General features: G+C 37.2%; 1 protein-coding gene across 1 annotated transcript; it reads left to right on the top strand.

Annotated features, from left to right (window-relative positions):
* The first annotated feature begins 6,795 nt into the window (after positions 1-6,795).
* On the top strand, positions 6,796-7,277 carry LOC112675526 (cytochrome c oxidase subunit NDUFA4-like). The gene has a single exon (XM_035695990.2). It carries the CDS (start codon positions 6,841-6,843, stop codon positions 7,087-7,089), a length of 249 nt encoding a protein of 82 aa, XP_035551883.1. The 5' UTR covers positions 6,796-6,840; the 3' UTR covers positions 7,090-7,277.
* Positions 7,278-23,190: the final 15,913 nt, after the last annotated feature.

Here is a 23,190-nt window from a genome sequence, read left to right as displayed (position 1 = left end):
ACAGAGACTCATGGGCAGCCCGGGTGGCTCAGTGGTTTAGCGCTGCCTTTGGCCCAGGGCATGATCCTGGAGACCCGGGATCGAGTCCCACGTCAGGCTCCCTGCATGGAGCCTGCTTCTCCCTCTGTCTGTGTCTCTGCCTCTCTCTGTGTGTGTCTCTCATGAATAAATAAATAAAATATTTTTCAAAAAAGAGAGAAAACAGAGACTCAGCCACAGTAATTAAGCATTGGATGAAGCTAGATTGGCTGCTTTGTGCTTTAGTGTCTATAACTATATACATAGAGTTGGCGGCATTTATTCTTAAACTTAGTGCCAAAAATGGGATCTGTATTCTAATTATAAATCTAATGTGGCCTAAATTTTATTGATGTTCTTTGAATTCCTAAGAAACTGCCAACAATTGAGATTGCTATTTGAAAGATGAAAAAGAAGGGAGAAATCTTTTAGAGAGAATTGTTTTATTTCCTTCTTTTCCTATTTCAGATACCTGGAGGGATTGGGAGAAGTAAGAATTTTAGGAGAGGTTCAATACTGGGAAATTTTGTGGCAGCTAATTGAAGATGATGGTGAAGAATCTCTGAATTCTAGTTACCAGTTATTTTCCTTTGTCTCTTGTGAGATTTAGTTTGGGCAGCAATAACATTGGCTTACTATGTATAATTTAGGTCCTAGTATTCATCCTGTCATAGATCTTGATGTTTTGGGGCATCAAGCAGAAGTACCACCTGAAATGAGCTAGAAATCATTAATTTTTTTTTAAAGATTTATTTATTTATTTATTTATTTATTTATTTATTTATTTATTTATTTTAGAGAGTGAGATAGAACAGGGAGGAGGGCAGAGAGAGAGAGAGGAAGAGGGAGAGAGAGAATCTCAAGCAGACTTCCTACTGAGCACAAAGCCCAATATAGGGCTCAATCCCCGGACCCTGAGATCACAACACTAGCCAAAATCAAGAGTTGGATGTTCAACCAACTATGCCACCCAGGTACCCCAGATAACATTAATTATTAAGCTTAAATGCAATTACAGTTTTAATCCAACTGTTATTGAATATCTGATATGTAAGTCCTGGAGGGAATGTAAAACCAAAGGACACTAACTTGAGAAAGCTGATTCTAATTAGAGAGAGACCTATGCTCCAACAAAATGTGTCCTTGCTGCAGTTGAGGATAGCTGTGTAAATGAAGCTGGTCCCTGGTAATTTATTGCCATATCTTTCACTATGCTGATATTAATGCTGTTTAAATGGGGAAAAGAACATTGGTTAATTTTTACCCAAAGAATCTAATAAAGTTTGGTAAGTAACTTTAATCTCAGCATCCCATGACTAGAAAAAAGGATCTAAATGTTAAGTTGAATTTAGAAGTTAAATTGTCTAGAACATGGGCATAGGCTAGTGCATTAGTTGCACTGATTGCTGTGTAACAAATTACAACAAACTGTGTTGCATAAAGCAACAAACACTTACCACCTCATTGTTTCTGTGGGTCAAAAGTTTGGGTTTATGTTTGCAGTGACATGGACGGAGCTAGAGTATATTATGCTAAGTGGAAAAAAGTCAGAGAAAAACAAATACCATATGATCTTCTCCATATGCGGAATTTAAGAAAGAAAATATGAACATATGGGAAGGAAGAAAAGAGAAAAAGGAGAGAGGGAAACAAACCTTAAGAGATTCTTAATGACAAAGAACAAACTGAGGGTTGATGGAGGGGTGCGAGTGGGGGATGGGCTAGATGGGTGATGGGTATTAAAGGGGGCACTTGTGATGAGCACTGGGTGTGGTATGTAAGTGATGAAATCACTGAATTCTACTCCAGAAACCAGTATTGCGCTGCATGTTAGTTAACTAAAATCTAAATAAATTACAAAAAAGAAGTTTGGGCTTAGCAGGGCTTAGTCGGCCTGGGGTCTCACAAGGCTGAGTTTTCGTCAGAGCCTTGACTGGGAAAGGATCTGCTTCAGAGCTCTCAGATTGTTGGCAGAGTTCATTTCTTTGTGGTTGTATGGTTGCAGGATGAATGGCAAGTTGCTTTTTAAACCCAGTATTGAGAGAAACTAGCAAGATGGGTGCTACACTCTTAAATAATCATGCAAATGCAGTCACATATATTCCATCACCTTTATTGTATTCCATTGGTTAGAAGCAAGTCATAAGTCTGGCTAAATGCAAGAAAGAAGGGAATTATGCAAATCTGTGACTGTCAGGAGGCAAGATCTTGGGAGCTTAAAATTTACCTGCCAAGCATGGTAAGTTCACCCCAAGCTGGACCCAAATAGTTCCCCATATTGGCATTCCTTTGCCTCATTTCATTTCAAAACCTTTTAAGGACTTCTTGCCTAGTCTTGTCTTTAGGCCTCTGAAAATTGCTCTGTTTAATTTCATCTGCCTTGTTTCAGGAGATTTTGTCTGACCTCTCATTGGTGACCATTAGCATTTGGTTAGGCTAAGGCAGATGAAGTTACCCAAACACTAGCACTACCTTCTTCTTCTTCTTCTTTTTTTTTTTTTTTAATGTATTTACTTGAGAGAACAGTGGCTGGGAGAGGAGCAGACAGAGAGAAAAAAACCTTAAACCGACTACTTGCTGAACATGGAACCCGACATGGGGCTTGATCTTAGGACTCTGAGCTCATGACCTGAGCTAGACACTCCACCAACTGAGTTACCCAGGTGCCCCTACCACTACTTTTGAGGACCATACCAGTTCTGGGGCATCTGGGTGGCTTGGTGGTTGAGCATCTGCCTTTGGCTCAGGTCATGATCAAGTCCTGGGGTAAGTGCCACATCAGGCTCCTTGCATGGAGCCTGCTTCTCCCTCTGCCTATGTCTCTGCCTCTCCCTCTGTGTCCCTCATGAATAAATAAATTAATTAATTAAATAAAATAAAAAAAGACCCTACCAGTTCTCACAAGATCTCAATCTAAAACTGTGCTTTTTCCAGGAGTATCTTTTCTCTACAATACAAATACTGTAACTGGCACAGTTTCACCAAGAACAATTTGGAATTGCACTGACCTTTTGGGGGGGCTTTTAACGTGAACAAAGTTGTGCATTTAGGAAGAACCTAAAACAAAAAGTGAAGAAATCTTATGAGGAGATTCTTTGTCTTGTTTTTCTAAAAAAGAAATATCTTAATATAGGTGGTATCCTGTTGTTCCTTCCCATACTTCAAAGAATAGCAAGTATGGGCTTTTTTTTTTTTTTTCTTTTTTAAGATTTATTTATTTATGATAGAGAGAGAGAGGCAGAGACACAGGAGGAGGGAGAAGCAGGCTCCGTGTTGGGAGCCCGACATGGGACTCGAACCCGGGACTCCAGGATCACGCCCTGGGCCAAAGGCAGGCGCCAAACCGCTGAGCCACCCAGGGATCCCCAAGTATGGGCTTTTTTTTTTTGATTAGATAGCTTGATAAAATTTTAAAACCTCAAGTTACTGTCTAAATCATCTGTCCTTCTTTATAAGTGTATACATGTCAAAATTTGTTAACTGCATTTAAATTTTTCTCTCAATTAACTTGATCTTATGTAAATAAGTTAATAAAGAATATTTGGAAATCTAGACAGTTTCTAAATAACGCCTAAATAGACAAGGCGTTAGTCACTAAAATTTTTACTTTTATTTCTTAAAATGTCAATCAATTAACAAACACTACCTTTGGATAATATCTGTTTATTTTTGCCTAAAAATTAGAGAAATGATATGAAATAAGTGTTATGGAGAAAAAATAGCTAATCATTTCATTTTCTGTTCTCTAATTTTCTTTATTGTGTGGAGAAAAGAAAATTCCTTTGATCACTAAAGTTAAAGCTAATATAAACAGTGTTAACAATGTTACATAATGGAGGAGCTAAGATGGCAGAGTAGTAGGAGGACTGTAGGCTTGCCTCATCCGTTGAACACAGCTAGATAGATACCAAATCATTTTGAATAACCAGGAAATCAGTATAAGGACTGACAGAACAAACTGCACAACTAGGAGAGAGATGGCCACATTGTGGAAGGTAGGTGGGGCAGAGATGTGGTTTGGGGAAAAAGATGCTTGTGGGTGCTTTGAAGGGGAGGAGTCAAGATGGCAAAAAGAAAACACTTTCCCCAAAGCCACTGGCTGAGAAAACTCAAGGGACAACCAGCAGGACTGAAGTTTTAGATGTCTGCAGCATGGCAGCTGTGGAGACCTGAGGGTACTTCAGTGTTCCTATTGAGAAGGAGGGCAAGGGCCTAGGGATAGATGGGCCAATCTGAGGATTCTCCTGGGACACACTGGGAAAGACAGGAGCGGATCTGAGACCAGCAGCATTGCCTCTCTGGGGACAAAGGAGCTGATGGGCACCATTATCTTCCCCCCACCCCTCAGCATTGGTACAGATACCTGCTGAGGACAGCTAACCTGGACACTGGCTCTTTAGTGCTTTTTGCTCCAGACCCCACGCTCCTGCACTCTAGTACAACTGCCATACAGAGTCAAGCCTGTATCCATCCCAGTGCAGGGAGACCCTTCCCCAGAGGATCAGCGTGGGTCCCCACCATGCCAGGTCCCTAAAGTTAGGAGTTTTAAAGCACTCAGCCAGCCTGGCTGGGATAGAGCCCAAAGTGCACTGTCCTGCTCCAGGTGAGCAAGCAACTCAGACACAGTGAAAACAGCAATCTGAAAAACACCTATGACACATAAGGATAAATTATTTGCTCAATGAGGGCTTCCCTGACAGTAGCAAGCATGAACTCCTCTCTCCAGGGACAAAAGAGCTGGCTAGTACCATCTTCCCTGCTCCTAAGTAAACAACACAGCACCAACACTGGCTGTTTTGGCTTACACCAAAACCTGTTGTGCTGTGCTCTGCTGGCACAGCTTTCCTTGAGCAGGTGTGCCTGAGAACCAACACAGTGGACCCCTCCCTCTGAAGACCAGCACAAACCTCCACATACACAAGTCTACCGGCCATAGAGTGCTGCAGAGCTTCAGCTCTAGTGGAAATTGCTTCAAGTCTATTCTAACAACAAAAAAAAAAAAAGTCTATTCTAACAAGCAGACCAGAGCATACCTAATTAAAACTTGCCACACTCTGGCCAAAGTCTAATCACTCCCACTGCAGGCAAGGAGAAACCCTGCAGAGGACCGACCTGAGGAAGAGAGGAGCCATAACACAGCTGCAGAGTGCACACAGCATATACCAGAGACATTTCCTGAAGCACCACATCCTGGACAGTGTATGACCTCATTGATAAAACCATTACCTTCAGGAGCAGGAAACAAGAGGTTTCCTAACACCTCTTGTTAGAGGTGAAAAGAAGACAGAGACCTAGACAAAATGCCAAGATGGAGGAATTCATCCCAAAAGAAAGAACAAGAATAGGTCATGGCCAGAGATCTAACGGAAACATAAAAGTAATATGCCTGATCCAGAACCTAAAACAACAATCATAAGGATACTAGCTTAGCTTGAGAAAAGCATAGAAGACATCAAAAGATCAAGGTGGCCCTTACAAAGATTAAAAAAAAAAAAAAAAAAAAAAAACAACTGAAGACCAATCAGACCAAAATTAAAAATGCAGTATCTTAGATTCAAAACTGACTGGATGCAATCATCACAAGGATGGAAGAAGCAGAAGAATGAATAAATGATATAGAAGATAGAATTATGGAAAATAATGAAGCTGATCAAAAGAGGGTAAGAAAAATCTCAGATCAGAAAGTAGAATTAGGGAACTCCATGATTCCATGAAACATAATAACATTCCTATCATAGGAGACCCAGAAAAAGAAAATAGAGAAAAGGACAGAATGTTTATTTGAGGAAATTATAGCTGAAAATTTCCCCTAATGTGTGTGTGTGAGGGAGGGGGAGGCAGGGAGAAGGGAGACAGACTTCCAAATCCAGGAAGCACAGAGAACTCCCATCAAAATCAACAAAAGTAAGCCAATGCCAAGACATATTATCGTTCAATTTGCAAAATGTAGAGATAAAAAATCCTAAAAGATGCAAGACAAAACAAATCCCTAACTTACAAGGGAAGACAAAGGTAGCAGCAGGGCATCCCTGGTGGCCCAGCGGTTTAGCACTGCCTTCAGCCCGGAGTGTGATTCTGGAGCCTCAGGCTCGAGTCCCATGTTGGGTTCCATGCATGGAGCCTGCTTCTCCCTCTGCCTGTGTCTCTGCCTCTCTCTCTGTCTCTTTCTCTCTATGAATAAATAAAGTTTTTTTTAAAAAAAGAAAAATAAAAAAATAAAGGTAGCAGCAGATTTCTCCACAGAAACTTGGCAGGCCAGAGAGGAGTAGCATGATATGTTCGAGGTGCTGAATAGGAAAAATCTACAGCCAAGAATACTCTATCTAGGAAGCTATCATTCACGATTGAGGGAGAGATAAAGAGTTTCTCAAACTAAAACTAAAGGAGTTTTTGTGCACTAAAGAAGCCCTGCAGGAAATATTAAGGGGAAAAAGACTAGAAAGAAACAAAATCTACAGAAAAAAAATGACAAAATAAGCAATAAAATGGTAGTAAATTCATATCTATTAATAATTACCCTGAATGTAAATGGCCTAATACTCTGATAAAAAAAACTTAAGGAGTCAAATGGATTAAAAAACAAGAGCCATCTATATGCTGCCTATAACAGACTCATCTTAGACCTAAAGACACCTCTAGATTGGAAGTGAGGAGAAGGAGAAATATTTTTCATGGTGATGGATGTCAAAAGAAATCCAGATAGGAATACTTGTTATCAGACAAACAAGATTTTAAACCAAAGACTAACAAGAGGCATTACTTAGTTCAGGGCCTTGCAGCAACTCGGTTTTTCCTTCTGCACGGGAGACCTCTGCCGCAACCATGTTACGCCAGATCATCAGTCAGGCCAAGAAACATCCAAGCCTGATCCCCCTCTTCATATTTATTGGGGCAGGAGGTACTGGAGCAGCGCTGTATGTGTTGCACTTGGCATTGTTCAATCCAGATGTTAATTGGGATAGGAAGAATAACCCAGAACCTTGGAACAAACTGGGTCCCAATGATCAATACAAGATCTACTCAGTTAATGTAGATTACAGCAAACTGAAGAAAGAAGGTCCAGACTTCTAAATGAAATGTTTCACTATAAAGCTGCTTAGAATGAAGGTCTTCCAGAAACCATCTGCACAATTTTCCACTTATCCAGGAAATATTTACCCTCTAAATGCACGAAATCATGCTGGTGTATGTGTTGGGGTTTACACTGAATAATAAATATCTGAAACTTGAGGGGGAAAAAAAAAGACTGTAACAAGAGATAAAGAAGGGCACTATATCATAATAAAGGGGTCTATCCAACAAGAAGATCTAATAATTGTAAATATGCCCCCAACTTGGGAGCAGCCAAGTATATAAAATAAGAACAAACAAGTAATTCATTGATAATGATACAATAATAGGGGATGTTAACACCCCATTTACATCAATGAACAGATCATCTAAGCAGAAAATCAACAAGGAAACAATGGCTTTGAATGACACACTAGCCCAGATGGACTTAATAGATTTATTCAGATCATTTCATCCTAAAGCAGTAGAATACACATTCTTTTCAAGTGCACATGGGACATTCTCCAGAATAGATCACATATTAGGTCACAAATCAGGTCTCAACAAGTACAAAAATATTAAGATCATACCATGCATATTTTCCAAACCACAACACTATGAATCTTGAAGTTAACTGCAAGAAAAAGTTTGGAAAGACCACAAATACATGAAGGCTAAAGAATATCCTACTAAAAAATAAATGAGTCAACCAGGAAATTAAAGAAGAAATAAAAAAAAAATACATGGAATCAAAGGAATGAGACACAATAATCCAAAACCTTTGGGATGCAGCAAACACAGTCCTAAGAGAGAGTGTATAGCAATACAGGCCTAGCTCCAGAAACAAGAAAAATCTCATATACGTAATCAACCTTACACCTAAAGGAGCTAGAAAAAGAACAACAAATGAAGCCTAAAGCCAGCAAAGAAAGGAAAAGCAAAGCTGCAAGCATCACAATTCTGGACTTCAAGTTATATTACAAAGCTACAGTTATCAAGACAGAATGGTATCAGCACAAAAACAGACACATAGATCAATGGAACAGAATAGAAAACATAGAAGTAGACACACAACTATACAATCAGCCAATCTTAAAAAAAAAAAAAAACAATCAGCTAATCTTTGACAAAGTAGGAAAGAATATCCAATGGAAAAATAAATTCAAAATGAATGAAAGACCTAAATGTGACATAAAAAACCATTAAAATCCTAGAAGAGAACACAGGCAATAATCTCTTTGACATCAGCCATAGCAACTTCTTACTAAGTCCCCTGAGGCGAGGGAAACAAAAGCAAAAATGAAGATAAAGGTCAAAAGCTTCTGCACAGTGAAGGAAACAATCAACAAAACTGAAAGGCAACACTCAGAATAGGAGAAGATATTTGCAAGTGACATATCTGGTAGAGGATGGGTATCCAAAATGTATAAAGAACTTAACCAAATTCAACACCCCCAAAAAATAAATAATCCAGTTAAAAAATGGGCAGAAGACACGAGTAGACATCTTTCTGAAGATGACATCCAGATGGTTAATAGACACACGAAGAGATACTCAACATCACTCATCATCAGGGGAATACAAATCAAAACTACAATGAGATATCACCTCACACCAGGCAGAAAGGCTAAAATTAACAATACAGTAAAGAGATGTTGGCAAAGATGCAGAGAATGGGGAACGCTTGTGCATTGTTGACGGGAATGCTAACTGGAACAGTCACTCTGAAAAAGTGTTGAGGTTCCTCAAAAAAATTAAAAATAGAACTACCCTCTGATCTAGCAATTGTACTACTAGATTTGCCTGGAGGATACAAAAATATTGATTCAAAGGGATATGTGGACCCCAATGTTTATAGGAACATCATCAACAAAAGCCAAATTATGGGAAGAACCCAAATACCCATTGGGAGATAAAAGGAAAAGAAGTAGTATGTATATTCAAAGGAATATTACTCAGCCATAAAGAAGTATGAAATCTTCCCATTTGCAATGACATGGATGGAGCTAGAGAGTATTGTGCAAAACAAAATAAGTCAATCAGAGGAAGACAAATACTATGATGTTTCACTCATATGTGGTATTTAAGAAACAAAATAGATGAACATGGGAGCGGGGGCAAGGAGAGACAGGCAAACCAGAAAATAGACTCTATGGAAAACAAACTGAAGGTTGCTGAAGGGGAGGTGAGCAGGGGAATGGGATAAATGGGTGATGGGTATTAAGGAGGGCATTTGTGATGAGCACCGGGTGTGGTATGTATGCAATAAATCACTAAATTCTACACTGTACTAATATTACACTATATATTAACTAACTGCGATTTAAGCAAAAACTTGAAACTAAAACAAAAAACAAACCCAGGGATGCCTGGGTGGCTCAGCAGTTGAGCATCTGCCTTTGGCTCAGGGCATGATCCCGGAGTCCTGGGATCGAGTACTGCATCAGGCTCTCTGCACGGAGCCTGCTTCTCCCTCTTCCTACGTCTCTGCCTCTCTCTGTGTGTCTCTCATGAATAAATAAATAAATTCTTTAAACCCCCCCCACAATGTTATATACTGTTCTACTAACTGTTAACACTATTTATATATTATTAACAATTTAAACCAGATATCATAATTACAGAGAAACAAAAATGTATACAGCATAATGAATATGATTTTTGATTATTGAGATGGTAAATTTAGTACGATATATACATCTTCTAATATACTGATAAATTCTATTTTAGTGCTATAGATATAAGCTTTAAGTTCATTAAGTATAGATCATGCCTAAATACATACAAAAGCATATTAATAAATTACCACAATCTGTGCATCAGTAATGTAAAATAAAGGTAAAAATAGAATTTGAATAGACCAAGGTATTCTTGCCTAGAGACTCATCATTTCCTATTTTAGATACTTATCTCATATCTTGTCTTCTCTAAAAACTATTTTTAACTGCCTTTCTCAAGATCATACCCAAATTTGAAAGAGTAAAATTATTTATATTTTATTCTTAATCTATGGGTTTTCTAAAATGACTATCAGATAACAAAGATTTGCTATTCACCACATAAAAGCATAGGAATGGGAATGACTGATTGTCTAAAAATTCTCCAAACATTAATTCAAATAATTATAAACATTTTTGTCTACCAAACTTAATCAGACAACCCCAAAAGAAGAATGTTTTAAATTATGCTGGGAATTTCCAAGGTAGCAGAATGAAGTTGGAGGACAAGGTTTTTGGAGGTAATAAAAACTAGTTTTTTAAGTTTTAATTTTTATTATAGTTAGTTAACATACAGTGTTATATTAGTTTCAGATGTACCATATAGTGATTCAATTATTCCATACATCACCTGGTTAAGCTGTTGTATTTTGCATTTCAAAATTAGCTACAACATTGTACATGTGTGAAAATGAGTAGGGGTTTTTTGTTTGTTTTAACATACAAAGTATGGGGCATATAAGGGAGGGAAACTTCAGAGAAGGAGATAATTTCCAATTAACATTTGATTGATACCTTGCCTTGCTGCAGACCCTTTAATCAACTATATACCTTATGAGGTCAACTAGAAATTCCAAGGGAAAAGGTAGGAAGCGGCAAATTCAAGATGCAGACAGAATGTTACTATTGCACACACAGGGCATTATAGAGATTAGGGGCACATGCTCTAAATCCTAGCCCTGTTACTAGCTATGGGACTTTGGCAAATAATTTAACCTCTCTGGGTTTCAGTTTTCTCATCCATACAATGAAGATGATAAGTAGCACCTTTATCATAGGAATTGAATAAGAAAATAAATATAAAGTAACTGATCTAGTGCCTAGAACACAGTAACTATCATTGCTTTTATTAGTAGTATGGTAGTAGTATGTTTCCTTCAGAAAGAAGCATGATCATTATCCTTTTTATATCATTTCACCTCTGCCCCCCAACATACTAAGGCCTAAGGCTATCAAGAACACCAGCCTACCAGAGAGAATCTTAGGCCCCTACTTTGGCCAAAGTTTTGAAGGAAGGAGGTAAATTTTGAGGTTCCTTGAAGTTCTAGCTTAGGATGTCAGCCTTTTCATTCTCCAGATAATTAGAACCTGCTAGCACTGCACTTGTCTCCAGAGTAGGGGTCATTTCCTAAGTGTTTATGTGATTGAGTTCCATAACCCTGCCATGTCCATAAGAATTTGAGTTCATAGGACAGAATTGGTTTGAAATTTTTGAAAAGTAGATTCATATTTATGTGCTGATGTGAGAATGTCCAGTGCCTAAAATGTGTATGCCCTTTTTAGACATGGTAGTTACTATGCTTACCTGGGATCATCAGTGCCTCTGGGAGGTTATCAGTAAAGCTTACATGTAGGTAGGTCAACAAAACACCCATGCAGTTTCCTCCTTCTTAAAACACGATCTGAAAATGAGGTTTGTATGAGGGCAGAGAAATGAGAATGTTGGCCAGGACAGAGTTGCTATTATCAAAGGGCTGAACTTGCCTTTTGGAAATTCTGGCAAAGTGGTCATGTGGACATATCCACCCAGTTCCTCATTCCCACATTGTACCAGAGGGAATGAGCAAAATCTGCTGTTAAGGCCTGGCCTGGAAAAGGAAAAAGCAACATATGAAACAAAGAGCTTCTAAGGGAAATGGTCCATATTGTATCTATGATGACTATGGATCAATTTTCTTCATTATCTTGAGTTCTAATAATTGAATATACTTTGACATTATGGAAATCTTCCATCATTCTCCCTTCAATAAACAGCTTTGTATGCAAAAGGATCTTATTAGTAAAGGTACTCAGACAGATCTATTTATTGACTCTTCATCAATGTTGGCAAATTAATCTTATTCTCTATAATGAACTCCATACTCTGATTCAATCCATGTCCTTCTGACCACCTTCCCCTCTAGTACTGTGCAACCTCCCATAGAGCACTCACTCAGGTATACCTTCACCTTTTTTGTCTTCTTTTATAAGAATACTTCTCTCAGACCATCCACCATATTCTGAAGATATCTGTGGCTCTCACAACCTCCCCTCCACCCCCCAGCTCCACTGTCACTATAGGTATGGGACCTGGCCTCAGGGACTTACAGAGGGTTTCACTGGTAAGGACAATGAAGACTCAGCTGAAAACCACCAAGACCCAGAAACATCAGAGAAGCCACAGCCTCAGGATGCTGAGAATATGAGACAAAATGAGAATAGGACCTATCTCTTAGCACCATTCTATAAGTATATAAGCACTGCACATAGAGCAAATGTTTGCAAGCATGGTATTGAACAGTTATGAGGAAAGTAGTATTTCTCCACCTTATAAACAACACAGCATTCAAACTGTATTGAGTTTAAGTTGCATCTTTCCTTAAGGTACTCTGACCAACATTCTAGAATCCACAACAATCTCAAGTTCAGTTAATTATACTCTTACCAAAAAATCAAAGTAAAAATGTGTGTACATAAAATATAACTTTAATTTTTATGTTTTTAGGACTTTTAATAAAGTATAAAGTCACATATTGGAACAAATTTCTTATCTGATTGTTTTGAGCATGGGCACAAAGCTCAAAGGACAGCTGAGCATAGAACTCTTTATTTAAAAAAACTCCAAAAAATCCTCAGAGATATAAATGATATAGAATTAATGTATTCTTTACTAAGATGTGCTAATCCAGACTCTCTGGCTCCAATTACTTAAGTTTGAAATAACACGTGATAAAAATACCTCCACTGAGTTCACTTTGTAAAAGTCTTTGTTTTACAGTTCAGGGAAGAAGCAGGAAGTAGGGACAGAAGAGCTGGGAAATGGAGGAAAGGGGATGCCAAACCCATGACAGACCCTTAGCAAAGGGAGGAGGTTCGTGCAGATCCAAGGATTCAGGAGGGGAAGATGATGTGGGGAACAGATGGTAGAGCATAGATCCTGGAGAGGGAAGGCCATGTGTGTGAGATATGGAGTGAAGGACATGGTGGGAAAGAGAATTATGCTGGAGAGGAGAGGATGCGTATATATAGAGAACTGAGGAAGCCAAACACAGCTTTCATGGCATTGACTTGGGATGATCAAACAGCTAAAATGTGATGCTCACAGTCATGACTCTTCGAACATTCCATACATTTTTGCTAGTTTCAAATTACAACAAATAGCCTACAGTGACTTATTTTATTCTTTAAAAATTAGAAAAGCTATTTGGAGTAGATTTGGCAAAGCTAAGCCCTAGTTGGGGTGGTTATTCTTTGTGGATATTCGAGTTCATTCCCAGAAAACCAACAAAGAAAGTAAAACAAGTGGAAGAGAAATGAAGAGCAAATACATCATTATCCAGATTTCAATAACTCTGTGTGTGTGCAGCTCTTCTTAGGATGCTGGAGCTTGCAGGTCCTTATAAAGTATTCAAACACTCCGCCATCAAAGGCACAATTAGTAACCACATCCTCTCTCATCCCTTTCTTCATTTCACTTTTTTCAAAGCTTCATTCATGTTTTAGTCTTTTATCTTCTTAAAAGTAAACAACTTAGCTTTTTTGAGGAACATATTAAATGAACCCAAACAACATGTTCATGTGGCATGATAATTTAAGACTTTAATCTCTGTTTTGTCCCTTATTGACCAGGACTTTGTGTTCCTTTGATTGAGGTCACCCTCTATTCCAGGTATCTGTTTTTCAAAACATGAAGTTATTAAGGGGCATTAGACTAAAAGGAAGGGAGAGACATATTTTGGAGGATTGAAAGAAATGAAATTCTGCATCCTGCGTCTAAGTAGGGACTCAGAGCGACAGAGCCCAGAGAGGAACATCTCCAAAGCACCTCAAACAAGTCTGACTCCAGGCACAGGAGGTGTCAGACTTTTACAGAGAATCCTGTGTGCTAGCTGGACCCTGAAGCAGCTGAGCTGTTTGTTCTAGAGGGGCCTTGGAGATTTTAATTTATTTTGGCTAGGACCACTAGTAATTATTGGTATTTGAGTCTTGCTTTTAAAAATCCAATCTAATAATTCTGTCTTCTAATTATAGTGTTCTGTCCACTTACATTTAGTATAATTGCTAATGTGGTTGGATTTAGATCTGCTATTTTACGTATCTTTTATATTTTTCTTGTCTGTGTTTAATTTTTTAAAACTCTAGTTTTTTTTATGCCTTCTTTTTTGGTTGGTTAATTTTTTTTAGCATTTTGTTTTTTATTTTTCTATTGACTGTATTTCTTACATATTTTTAAATGGTTGTCTTAGGATTACAATGCACTTTAACTTACTCCAAACTGCTTGGAGTTAATACTTCATAATGAATATAGAAACATTGCAATAGTATAATTCCATTCACATCCCACATTCATTCTGATATTATTGCCATGTATAATAAACATACCTGGTAAACTCCAAAATACATTATTATAAATATTGCTTTGACCATTCATATATCTTTTAAAGAACTAAAAGAAAAAATATAGTCATATATTCACAATTTCTGATAATATTTTTTTTTCCTGTAAATTTGAGTACTGCGTGGTTACTCAGTGTCATTTCCCTTCAGCCTGAAGAAGTTCCTTTAGGATTTCTTGAGTACAGGTCAATTTTCTCAGGTTTTGTGTATCTTAAAATAATTTTTATTTAGTATTTTATTTTATCTTATTTTTTGGAAGTTAGTTTCCTGGACATAGCATCTTAAATTGTTTTTTGTGGTTTTTTAAATTTCAGCACTTTTTAAAAAAAGATTTTATTTATTTATTTATTTATTTATTTATTTACTTATTTATTTGAGAAAGAGAGAGCAATAGAGAGACAGAGCAAGCACAAGTTGGGGGCCAAAGGGGAAGGAGAAGCAGGGTCCCCACTGAACAAGGAGACTGATGTGGGCTTCCAAGCCAAATGCAGATGCCCAACCGACTGAGCCACCCAGGCACCTCTAAAGCACTTTAAAGGTATCATATAATTTGTCTTCTGGCCTCCAGAAGTGCAAAGTTCACAATCTTTAAGTAGTTCTCCTGTATCTGATGTTTCATTTTTCTCTTGTTGCTTTAATATCTGCTGCATCTCTGGATTTCAGCATGTTGTTCTATGCCTGTTTTGGCTTTCTTTATATTTTTGCTATTTAGGGTCCATTGACCTTCTACAATCTATAAGTCAATGTCTTTCAGTACCTTTGCTGAGTACATTACATCCATCATCTCATTGTGCTACTTATATAGCACTCAAAATCTCACTTAATTCTCATGACATTATGATTTAATATAAACTATTTTATCCATTTTTTTATAGAAAAGCAAGCTAATGTTCAGAGTAAAGAAGAAACTTGCCCAAGACCAAAGATCTGTTTAATGATAAAGTAAGATTTTAACCTACATCAGTCTGACTCCACATTCAGAGGCCTTGTTTGGTGTTGGTGAAGTCCAGCATTAAAAATGACTAATTCTGCTTAAGAGGTCCATGAGGATTTCAAAGGTAGAGCAGCTCTTTTTTTTTTTTTTTTTTAAGATTTTATTTATTTATTCATGAGAGACACAGAAGGGAAAGAGGCAGAGACACAAGCAGAGGGAGAAGCAGGCTCCTCACAGGTAGCCTGATGTGGGACTCTATCCCAGGGCTCCAAGATCATGCCCTGAGCCAAAGGCAGACGCCCAACTGCTGAGCCACCCAGGCGTCCCGGTAGGGCAGCTCTAAATCTGAGTTTTGAAGTATGAGTAGAGAGAAGGGGGAGAAAAGAGCATGTTTTTTTCTACTTTATCCCCTGTTTAATCTTTCTTTTCTTCCTTTCCTCAGTTATATTCCTTCTGATCCATCCCCCAACTTGGAGTTGCTTGTTTAGCAAAATAACCTGTTTGACCATTTCCTTTAGTCTTACTTCCTTTCTTCCTCAACCTCTTCTTCCTTTAGTATTACCTCTTTTTGGATGGCTCTCAAGCTTTATAATAGCCACTTCTCTAGGAAGTAGGATTTCCTTGAAGTTCTATAACTTGTCCATTTTTAAAAAATATTTTATTTATTCATTTATGAGAGACACAGAGAGAGGTAGAGACATAGGCAGAGGGAGAAGCAGGCTCCATGCAGGAAGCCCAATGTGGGACTAGATCCCAGAACTCCAGGATCATGCCTTGAGCCAAAAGCCAGGCCACCCAGGTGTCCTGCTTCTTGTCTATTTTGGATGGGAATTCCAGCAGAGGTAAGAAACACTCTTTGTCTCCACAGCATTCCAAAGCTATGTACTACTCTAAAAGCATACTTGCTATCTGTAATATGTTTACTCCCTAGGCTTTGGATAGTTGATACACTCTCATTGGTATAATACGTTTTGCTGATTTTACCTGATGAGGCATTATTTTCTGAAGGAGAGCTTACATTAGTTGTAACATACCTTGTTTAATGACTTCCAGTGTTGGTTGAGGTGAGATCAATCAACAAATCATAATGGGTCAATGTTCTCAATGGGAGTAAGATACAGGAAGTTTCCTAACTGGAAAAGGACTATCATGAGATTCCTCTTCTGATTGGGGCAAAAAAGTGGCAGCATTAGAGGGGTTGTAGTGCTAAATAGTAATGTGAGAGGGAGAAAGTAACAATCTCAATAGAAGTTGATCAACTGGCTGGAATGTGTTTTGTTTTCTCAGCCAGATGTAATTATACTGCAAGCAAGCCATGAGCTTAACCAAGCAATTTAGAATTAGTTCAGCAAAACATCAAGTTTTTCAGTGACAGCTATTGCCGTAAGATAAAGAAAATAAGCCTTCGAAACTAAGAGTGAGACTTTAGTAAGAGATGATGTGATAGTTCCCATGAAATTGAGTTAAAACCTCATGGGGTTGTTCAGATAACTAACACACATATAAACAAAAGAACTTTTTGTAGTTGGGGATAGGTAAGGAAGAGGGAGAGAAGAGTCCTCTTATAAGAGAATTTTGGCATCCATTGTTGGCAATACCAAGTTAAAGCTAGAAATCCTTTCAACTGTCATTTTGTAAGTGGTCTAGGTACATTTGGATGGTCTTTAGTGAATCAGGAGAGAACTTTTTTGTCCCCTTAATAGGTCATGCCCCACACATACTGTGGTTTCACAAAATTGTAAATTATCTTTTGAAAATTTATGCCTCCTTCCTGTTAATTCTGAGAGGAAGTAAAGGGAATCTTTTTTTGTAAGCTTCCTTGTTCTCTGAAGAAAGTGAAGGGGTTTCAGTGAACCCCTGGGACATGACTGTCCAGGTATATTGTTGATCTCTGCAAGTCAAGGCAAGAACGTACTGGCTTTTCTGATCTAGAGGCACACTGAAAGAGGCAGAGTAAGATCCAGTATTGTAAAGGAAGTAGCTTCAGCCAGAAGTGATGACAGGATATTTGGATTAGGTACTACTGTGAAGTAAGGAATAAAATTTTTGTTGATTGTCTTGAGGTTTTTAAATATTTTTAAATTGAAGTATAATTGACATATAACATTGTATAATTTTAAGGTGTATAATGTGTTGATTTGATACATTTATATATTGTCATATGATTACCACTGTAGCCTTAGCTAACACCTATGTTATGTCACATAAGTATCATTTTTTAAAAAAGATTTTATCTATTTATTCATGAGAAACAGAGAGACAGAGAGGTAGAGACACAGGCAGAGGGAGAAGCTGACTCCATGCAGGGAGCCCAACATGGGATTCGATCCTAGGTCTCCAGGATCATGCCCTGGGCCAAAGGCAGCACTAAACCACTGAGCCACTCAGGCTACCCATTTTGTGTGTGTGGTGAGAACAATAAAGATCTAGAACTCTAAGCAACTTTGAAGTTTATAACACAATATTGTTGACTCTAATTCCCTAGGCTGTGCATTTGTTCTTCAGAATTTACTCATCTGTTTCCAGTTTGTATGCTTACATAATATATTCCCAACTCCTCCACCACCCCCAGCATGTAACCATCATGCTACACTCTGTTCTTATGAGTTTGGCTTTTTTAGGTTTCACATATAAAAGATAGTATTTGTCTTTCCTGCCTGACTTATCTCACTTAGTATAATGCCCTCAGGGTCCATCCTTGTTGTTGTAAATGGCAGGATTTCCTTTTTTTCCCCTCATGGCTGAATAATATTCCATCACATATATACACCACAAATTCTTTATCCACTCATCTGTTGATAAACAATTAGGTTGTTTACATATCTTGACTACTGTGATTCATGCTACACTAAACAGAAGAGTGCATATATCTTTGATATCCTGCTTCCAGTTCCTCTGGATACATATTCAGAAGTGGGATTTATGGTAGTTTTATTTTTAACTTTTTTAGGAACATCCATATCATTTTCCATAGTAGCTGAACAATTTACATTCCCCTTTCTTGAGTAATAAGGTGCGTTGTCAATGAGTAGTAATATTTTGTGGGATTTTTAAAAGATTTTATTTTTAAATAATCTCTACAGCCAATGTGGCTGTAACAACCCCAATGTGGCTCAAACAACCCCAAGATAAAGAGTCGCATGCTCTACAGACTGAAGCAGGCAGGATCCCCAGTAGTTAGATTTTGAAAGGAATCTTTTTTTTCCCAACCAGTAGGTCTCAATAGTGGGCTTAGTATATTCAGTAAACTGTATTGTAAACAGATGCACTGTCATTCAGGCTTTGTTGCTCCATTTATAGAGCATAGGAAGAGTAGATTTAGCATAATTCCTAAGGGACCTTAAGAACTTCAGATTTTCAGAATGATAAATATTAGCAAGTAAAATCCAACAATGTATAAAAAGAATTGTACACCATAACCAGGTAGGATTTATCCAGGTACACAAGGCTGGTTCAACATTTCAAAACTGATTGATGTAATTCATCACATCACAAGTTAAAGAAGAAAAACCACACAATCATATTGATAGATGCAACAAAATCCAACAGCAACAACAACAACAAAAAAAACCATCCAATAAAATCTAACACTCATCATGATAAAGATTCTCAGCAAACTAGGAATAGAGGGAAACTTTCTCAATTTGATAAAGAACATCCACGAAAAAACCTACATGCTTAAAAAAAAACCCTACATGCTTAATGTTAAATCTAAAAAAATATGTATCATATATTTATGAGAAAAACTACAAAAAGCTGGTTAAAACAGAGAGGACCTAAATTAGTGAAGAGATATTTCATGTCTATCAATGGGAGACTCAGTTTGTCAAGATGTCAGTTCTTCTCAATTTGATTTATAGATTCAAAGCAATCCCAATCAAAATCCCAGCAAATGATTTATTGTATATCAACAAATTGATTCTAAAGTTTAAATGAAGAGGCAAACAGACAGAATGGTCAACTGAACAAAGAACAAAGGCCAAACTACCAAGAACAAAGTTGGAGGGATTGGTATTACCTGGCTATGATACTCAAGACAGTGTGGTATTTGAGAAAGAATAGACAAATAGATCAATGGAACAGTATAAATAGCCCAGAAATGGACAAATACAAAAATAGTCATTTGATCTTTGACAAAGAAACATAGACAATACAATGGAGCAAAGATCATGTCTTCAACTGGTGCTGAACAACTGGATATCCACAACCAAAAAAATAAATAAATAAATAATTCTAGACACAGACCATATACTCTTCATAAAAATTAAGTCCAAATGAATCTATACCTAATTTCAAAATGCAAAAATAAAACTCCCAGAAATAACATAGGAAAAGACTACATGACCTTAGGTATGTTGGTGACTTTTTAGATACAACATCAAAGACACAATCCATGAAATAAAAAAATGGTAAGAAAGATTTCATTAAAACTAAAAACTTCTGCTCTGTGAAAGATAGTGTCAAGAGAATGAGAGGACAAAGAGCAGTCTGGGAGAAAATATTTGTAAGATACACGTCAGATAAAGAACTATTATCCAAAATACACAAAGAATTCTTAAAACTCAACAACAGGAAAACAACCTGATTAAAAGATAGATCAAAGGAGATATACGATGGCAAGTAAACATCTGAAAAGATGTCCAACATTATATGTCATTATGGAATTGCAAGTTAAAATGACAAGGTCTCTGTATACATATTAGAATGGCTTAAATCCAGAACACTAACAATTCCAAATGCTGACAAAGAGCAACAACAACAAAAAAATCTCATTTATTGCTAATGGGGAGAAAATGGTACAGCCAGCCACTTTAGAAGATAGTGTGGTGGTTTCTTACAAAACTTACATTTCTTTCTATGTGATCCATCAATCATGTTCCTGGTATTTACCCAGATAAATTGAAAACTACGTCCACACGAAAACCTGCACACAGATGTTTATAACAGCTCTATTCATAATTGCCAAAAATTGGGAGCCACCAAGATGTCTTCAGCAGTTGATTGAAAAATGAATTGTGGTGTTTTCAGATAATGCAGTATTATTCAGTGCTAAAAAGAAATGAGTTATAAAGCCTTGAAAAGGTATGGAGGAAACTTAAATGCATACTAGTAAGTGAAAGAAGCCAATCTGAAAAGACTACACACTATATGATTCTAAGTATGTGACATTCAGGAAAATGCAAAGCTGTTGAAAAAGTGAAATGATCAGTGGCTGGGGGAAGAGGGAAGGGATGAGTAGGCTGAGCTCAGAAGGTTTTTAGGATAGTGAAACTATTTTGTATGATACTCTAATGATGGATATATGTCATTATACATTTGTCAAAACCCATAAAATGTACAACATGAACCCTAATATAAACTATGGGCTTCAGATGAAAATGATGTGTCAATGTAGGTTCATTGATTATAACAAATATACCACTGTGGTATTGGATATCGATACTGGGGGAGGCTGTGAATATGTGGAGATAGGGAGTATATGGGAACTCTTGGTACTTTTTCTGCTCAATTTTGTTGTGAATCTAAAAGTTCTCTGAAAGCTGAAGTTTTTTAATTAAAAAAAAACTTAACTGCTATTTTTTGCGGAACTTGACAAGCTAATTGAAAGTTTATATAAAAAATGCAAGGAGAAAAACAAAGTTGTAGGATTTGCTTTACCAGGAATCAAGACTCACAATAAAGCTATACTAAATCAGATAGTTTGGTTTGGTAGAAATAAGTAAACAATGAGCAGAAGAGAGATCAGAAATAGAGATGACACTGCAGGGCAGTGAGGGAAAGATGATCTTTACAATAAATGTTTTTGAGACAATTTTAGGTATCCATACAGAAAAACATTTAATTGGATCTCTATACCACGCCACACCAAAAATCCAGTGCTTCATCAACCCACATGTGAAATACAAAACAATAAGACATTTGGAAGTAATGTAGGAGAATAGCTTCATAATCTGATGATGGAAAATATTCCTTATCTCATTCATTTGGGGAATATAAAAAGTAGTGAAAGGGAATAAAGGGAAAGGAGATAAAATGAGTGAATATATCAGTGAGGGTGACAAAACATGAGAGACACCTAACTCTGGGAAATGAACAAGGGGTAGTGGAAGGGGAGGTGGGCGTGGGGTTGGGGTGACTGGGTAATGGGCACTGAGGGGAGTACTTGGCGGGATGAGCACTGGGTGTTATGGTATATGTTGGCAAAATAAAAAAAAAATTTTAAAAAGGAAAATATTCCTTAAATGAGGCATGAGAAACATTAAGAATAAGGTAATATTTACAGAAGGTACTTAGATTAGTCAAAATTATAGAGACAGAAAACAGAATGGTAGTTGCCAGGGGCTGGGCAGGTCGGAGGGAGGAATAGGGTTATTACTTAATGAGTATAGATTTTATAAGATGAAACGAATTATGGAATTGGATGGTGGTAACGAATGCACAACATTATGAGTGTTATTAATACCACTGAGCTGTACACTTAAAAATGGTTACAATGATGAATTTTGTGTTATATATTTTACCAAAATTTAAAAATTGAAGAAAAATTCAAAGAAAAAATTATGCAGCACAATAAATGCATAACTTAGCAATATAAATTGTAGGGGTTTTTTTCTTCATAAGACTTGGAATAAAATATTAATAAAACTTCATCAAAAAGTTTATAAAAATTAATTAAAATACCACTTTAGGTCCCCAAGAAAGGGAATAGATCAAGGCATTAGACCACAATATTTACTTATTTGTTGAAATGTCTTTTCCTGTTCTGTGACTAGTCTTTTTTGACATTGTTAATAGTTTATTTTCTAAACAGTTTTCTTACTACGTGTACTTTTCTGTATGTGTATTTTTTCACAATTTAAAAAAACTTTTTTAAAGAGGGTATTTTAGGGGCACCTGGATAATACAGTTTAGTGTTTGACTCTTGGTTTTAGCTCAGGTCATGATCTCAGGTTTGTGAGATTGAGCCCAAGTGTTGGGCACTATGCCCAGCGTGGAGTCTGCTTGAGATTCTCTCCCTCTCCTTCTGCCCCTCCCACTTGTGTCTATGCTCGCTCTCTCTAAAATAAATAAATCTTTAAAAAAATAAACAGTGTATTTTAAATTCAATGCAAATAAATATTGAGATGGCAACTAAAAAGAAGCTGAGAGATAACTCCACTCCCTTTTGTATTCACCAGGCAGACAAACTAAGGGCTGCTTCAAAGGCTACACCCAATGGGGCAGGCAAGGAGGTGTATTGCAGTCACTTTACCTTTACAGTCTTTTAGCTTTCAGAGCTCTCACTCTCCCAGGAATCCTGTGTCCTTGTGAACCCCCAGATTTGCAGTCTCTCACTCTGGAGATGCTGCCACCACACCACCACCAATGATTGCTTAGTAATTTCTCAAGTACATTTTCCTTTAGTCTCTACAATACCCAAGATTGGTCTTCTCATTGTAGTTCTTTAGCATTATGCAGAAGAAGTAAGGGAATGAAGTGCTTCCATATCTGTGACCTCTAACAATGTTCTCAGCACTGATGCTGAAAGTCCTGTGAGGTATTGATTGCCAAGAAAGAGAAAGGATGAGAATGTAACCATGAACAAGTCCAGCTCGGGAAATAGTTTTAGATTTTTTTATTGTTGTTGCTTTCAAAACTATTTATAAGACAAACTTTCTTCATTTTCCAAAGAGAGCTTAGTTTTTAGACAACAAAAAGAGGTGACATTGTACACACCTAAACATGGAGCCATTCATTATCCCTGAAGAGGACACAGGCAAAAAAAAAAAAAAAAAAAAAAAAAAGAAAGAAAAGAAGAAGAAAGAAAGAAAGAAA

The sequence above is a fragment of the Canis lupus genome, chromosome 10 (assembly GCF_003254725.2).
Source record: "Canis lupus dingo isolate Sandy chromosome 10, ASM325472v2, whole genome shotgun sequence".
Classification (NCBI taxonomy): domain Eukaryota; kingdom Metazoa; phylum Chordata; class Mammalia; order Carnivora; family Canidae; genus Canis; species Canis lupus.
The sequence above is the reverse complement of the archived record's forward strand: the minus strand, read 5'-3'. Positions and strand labels throughout refer to the sequence as shown.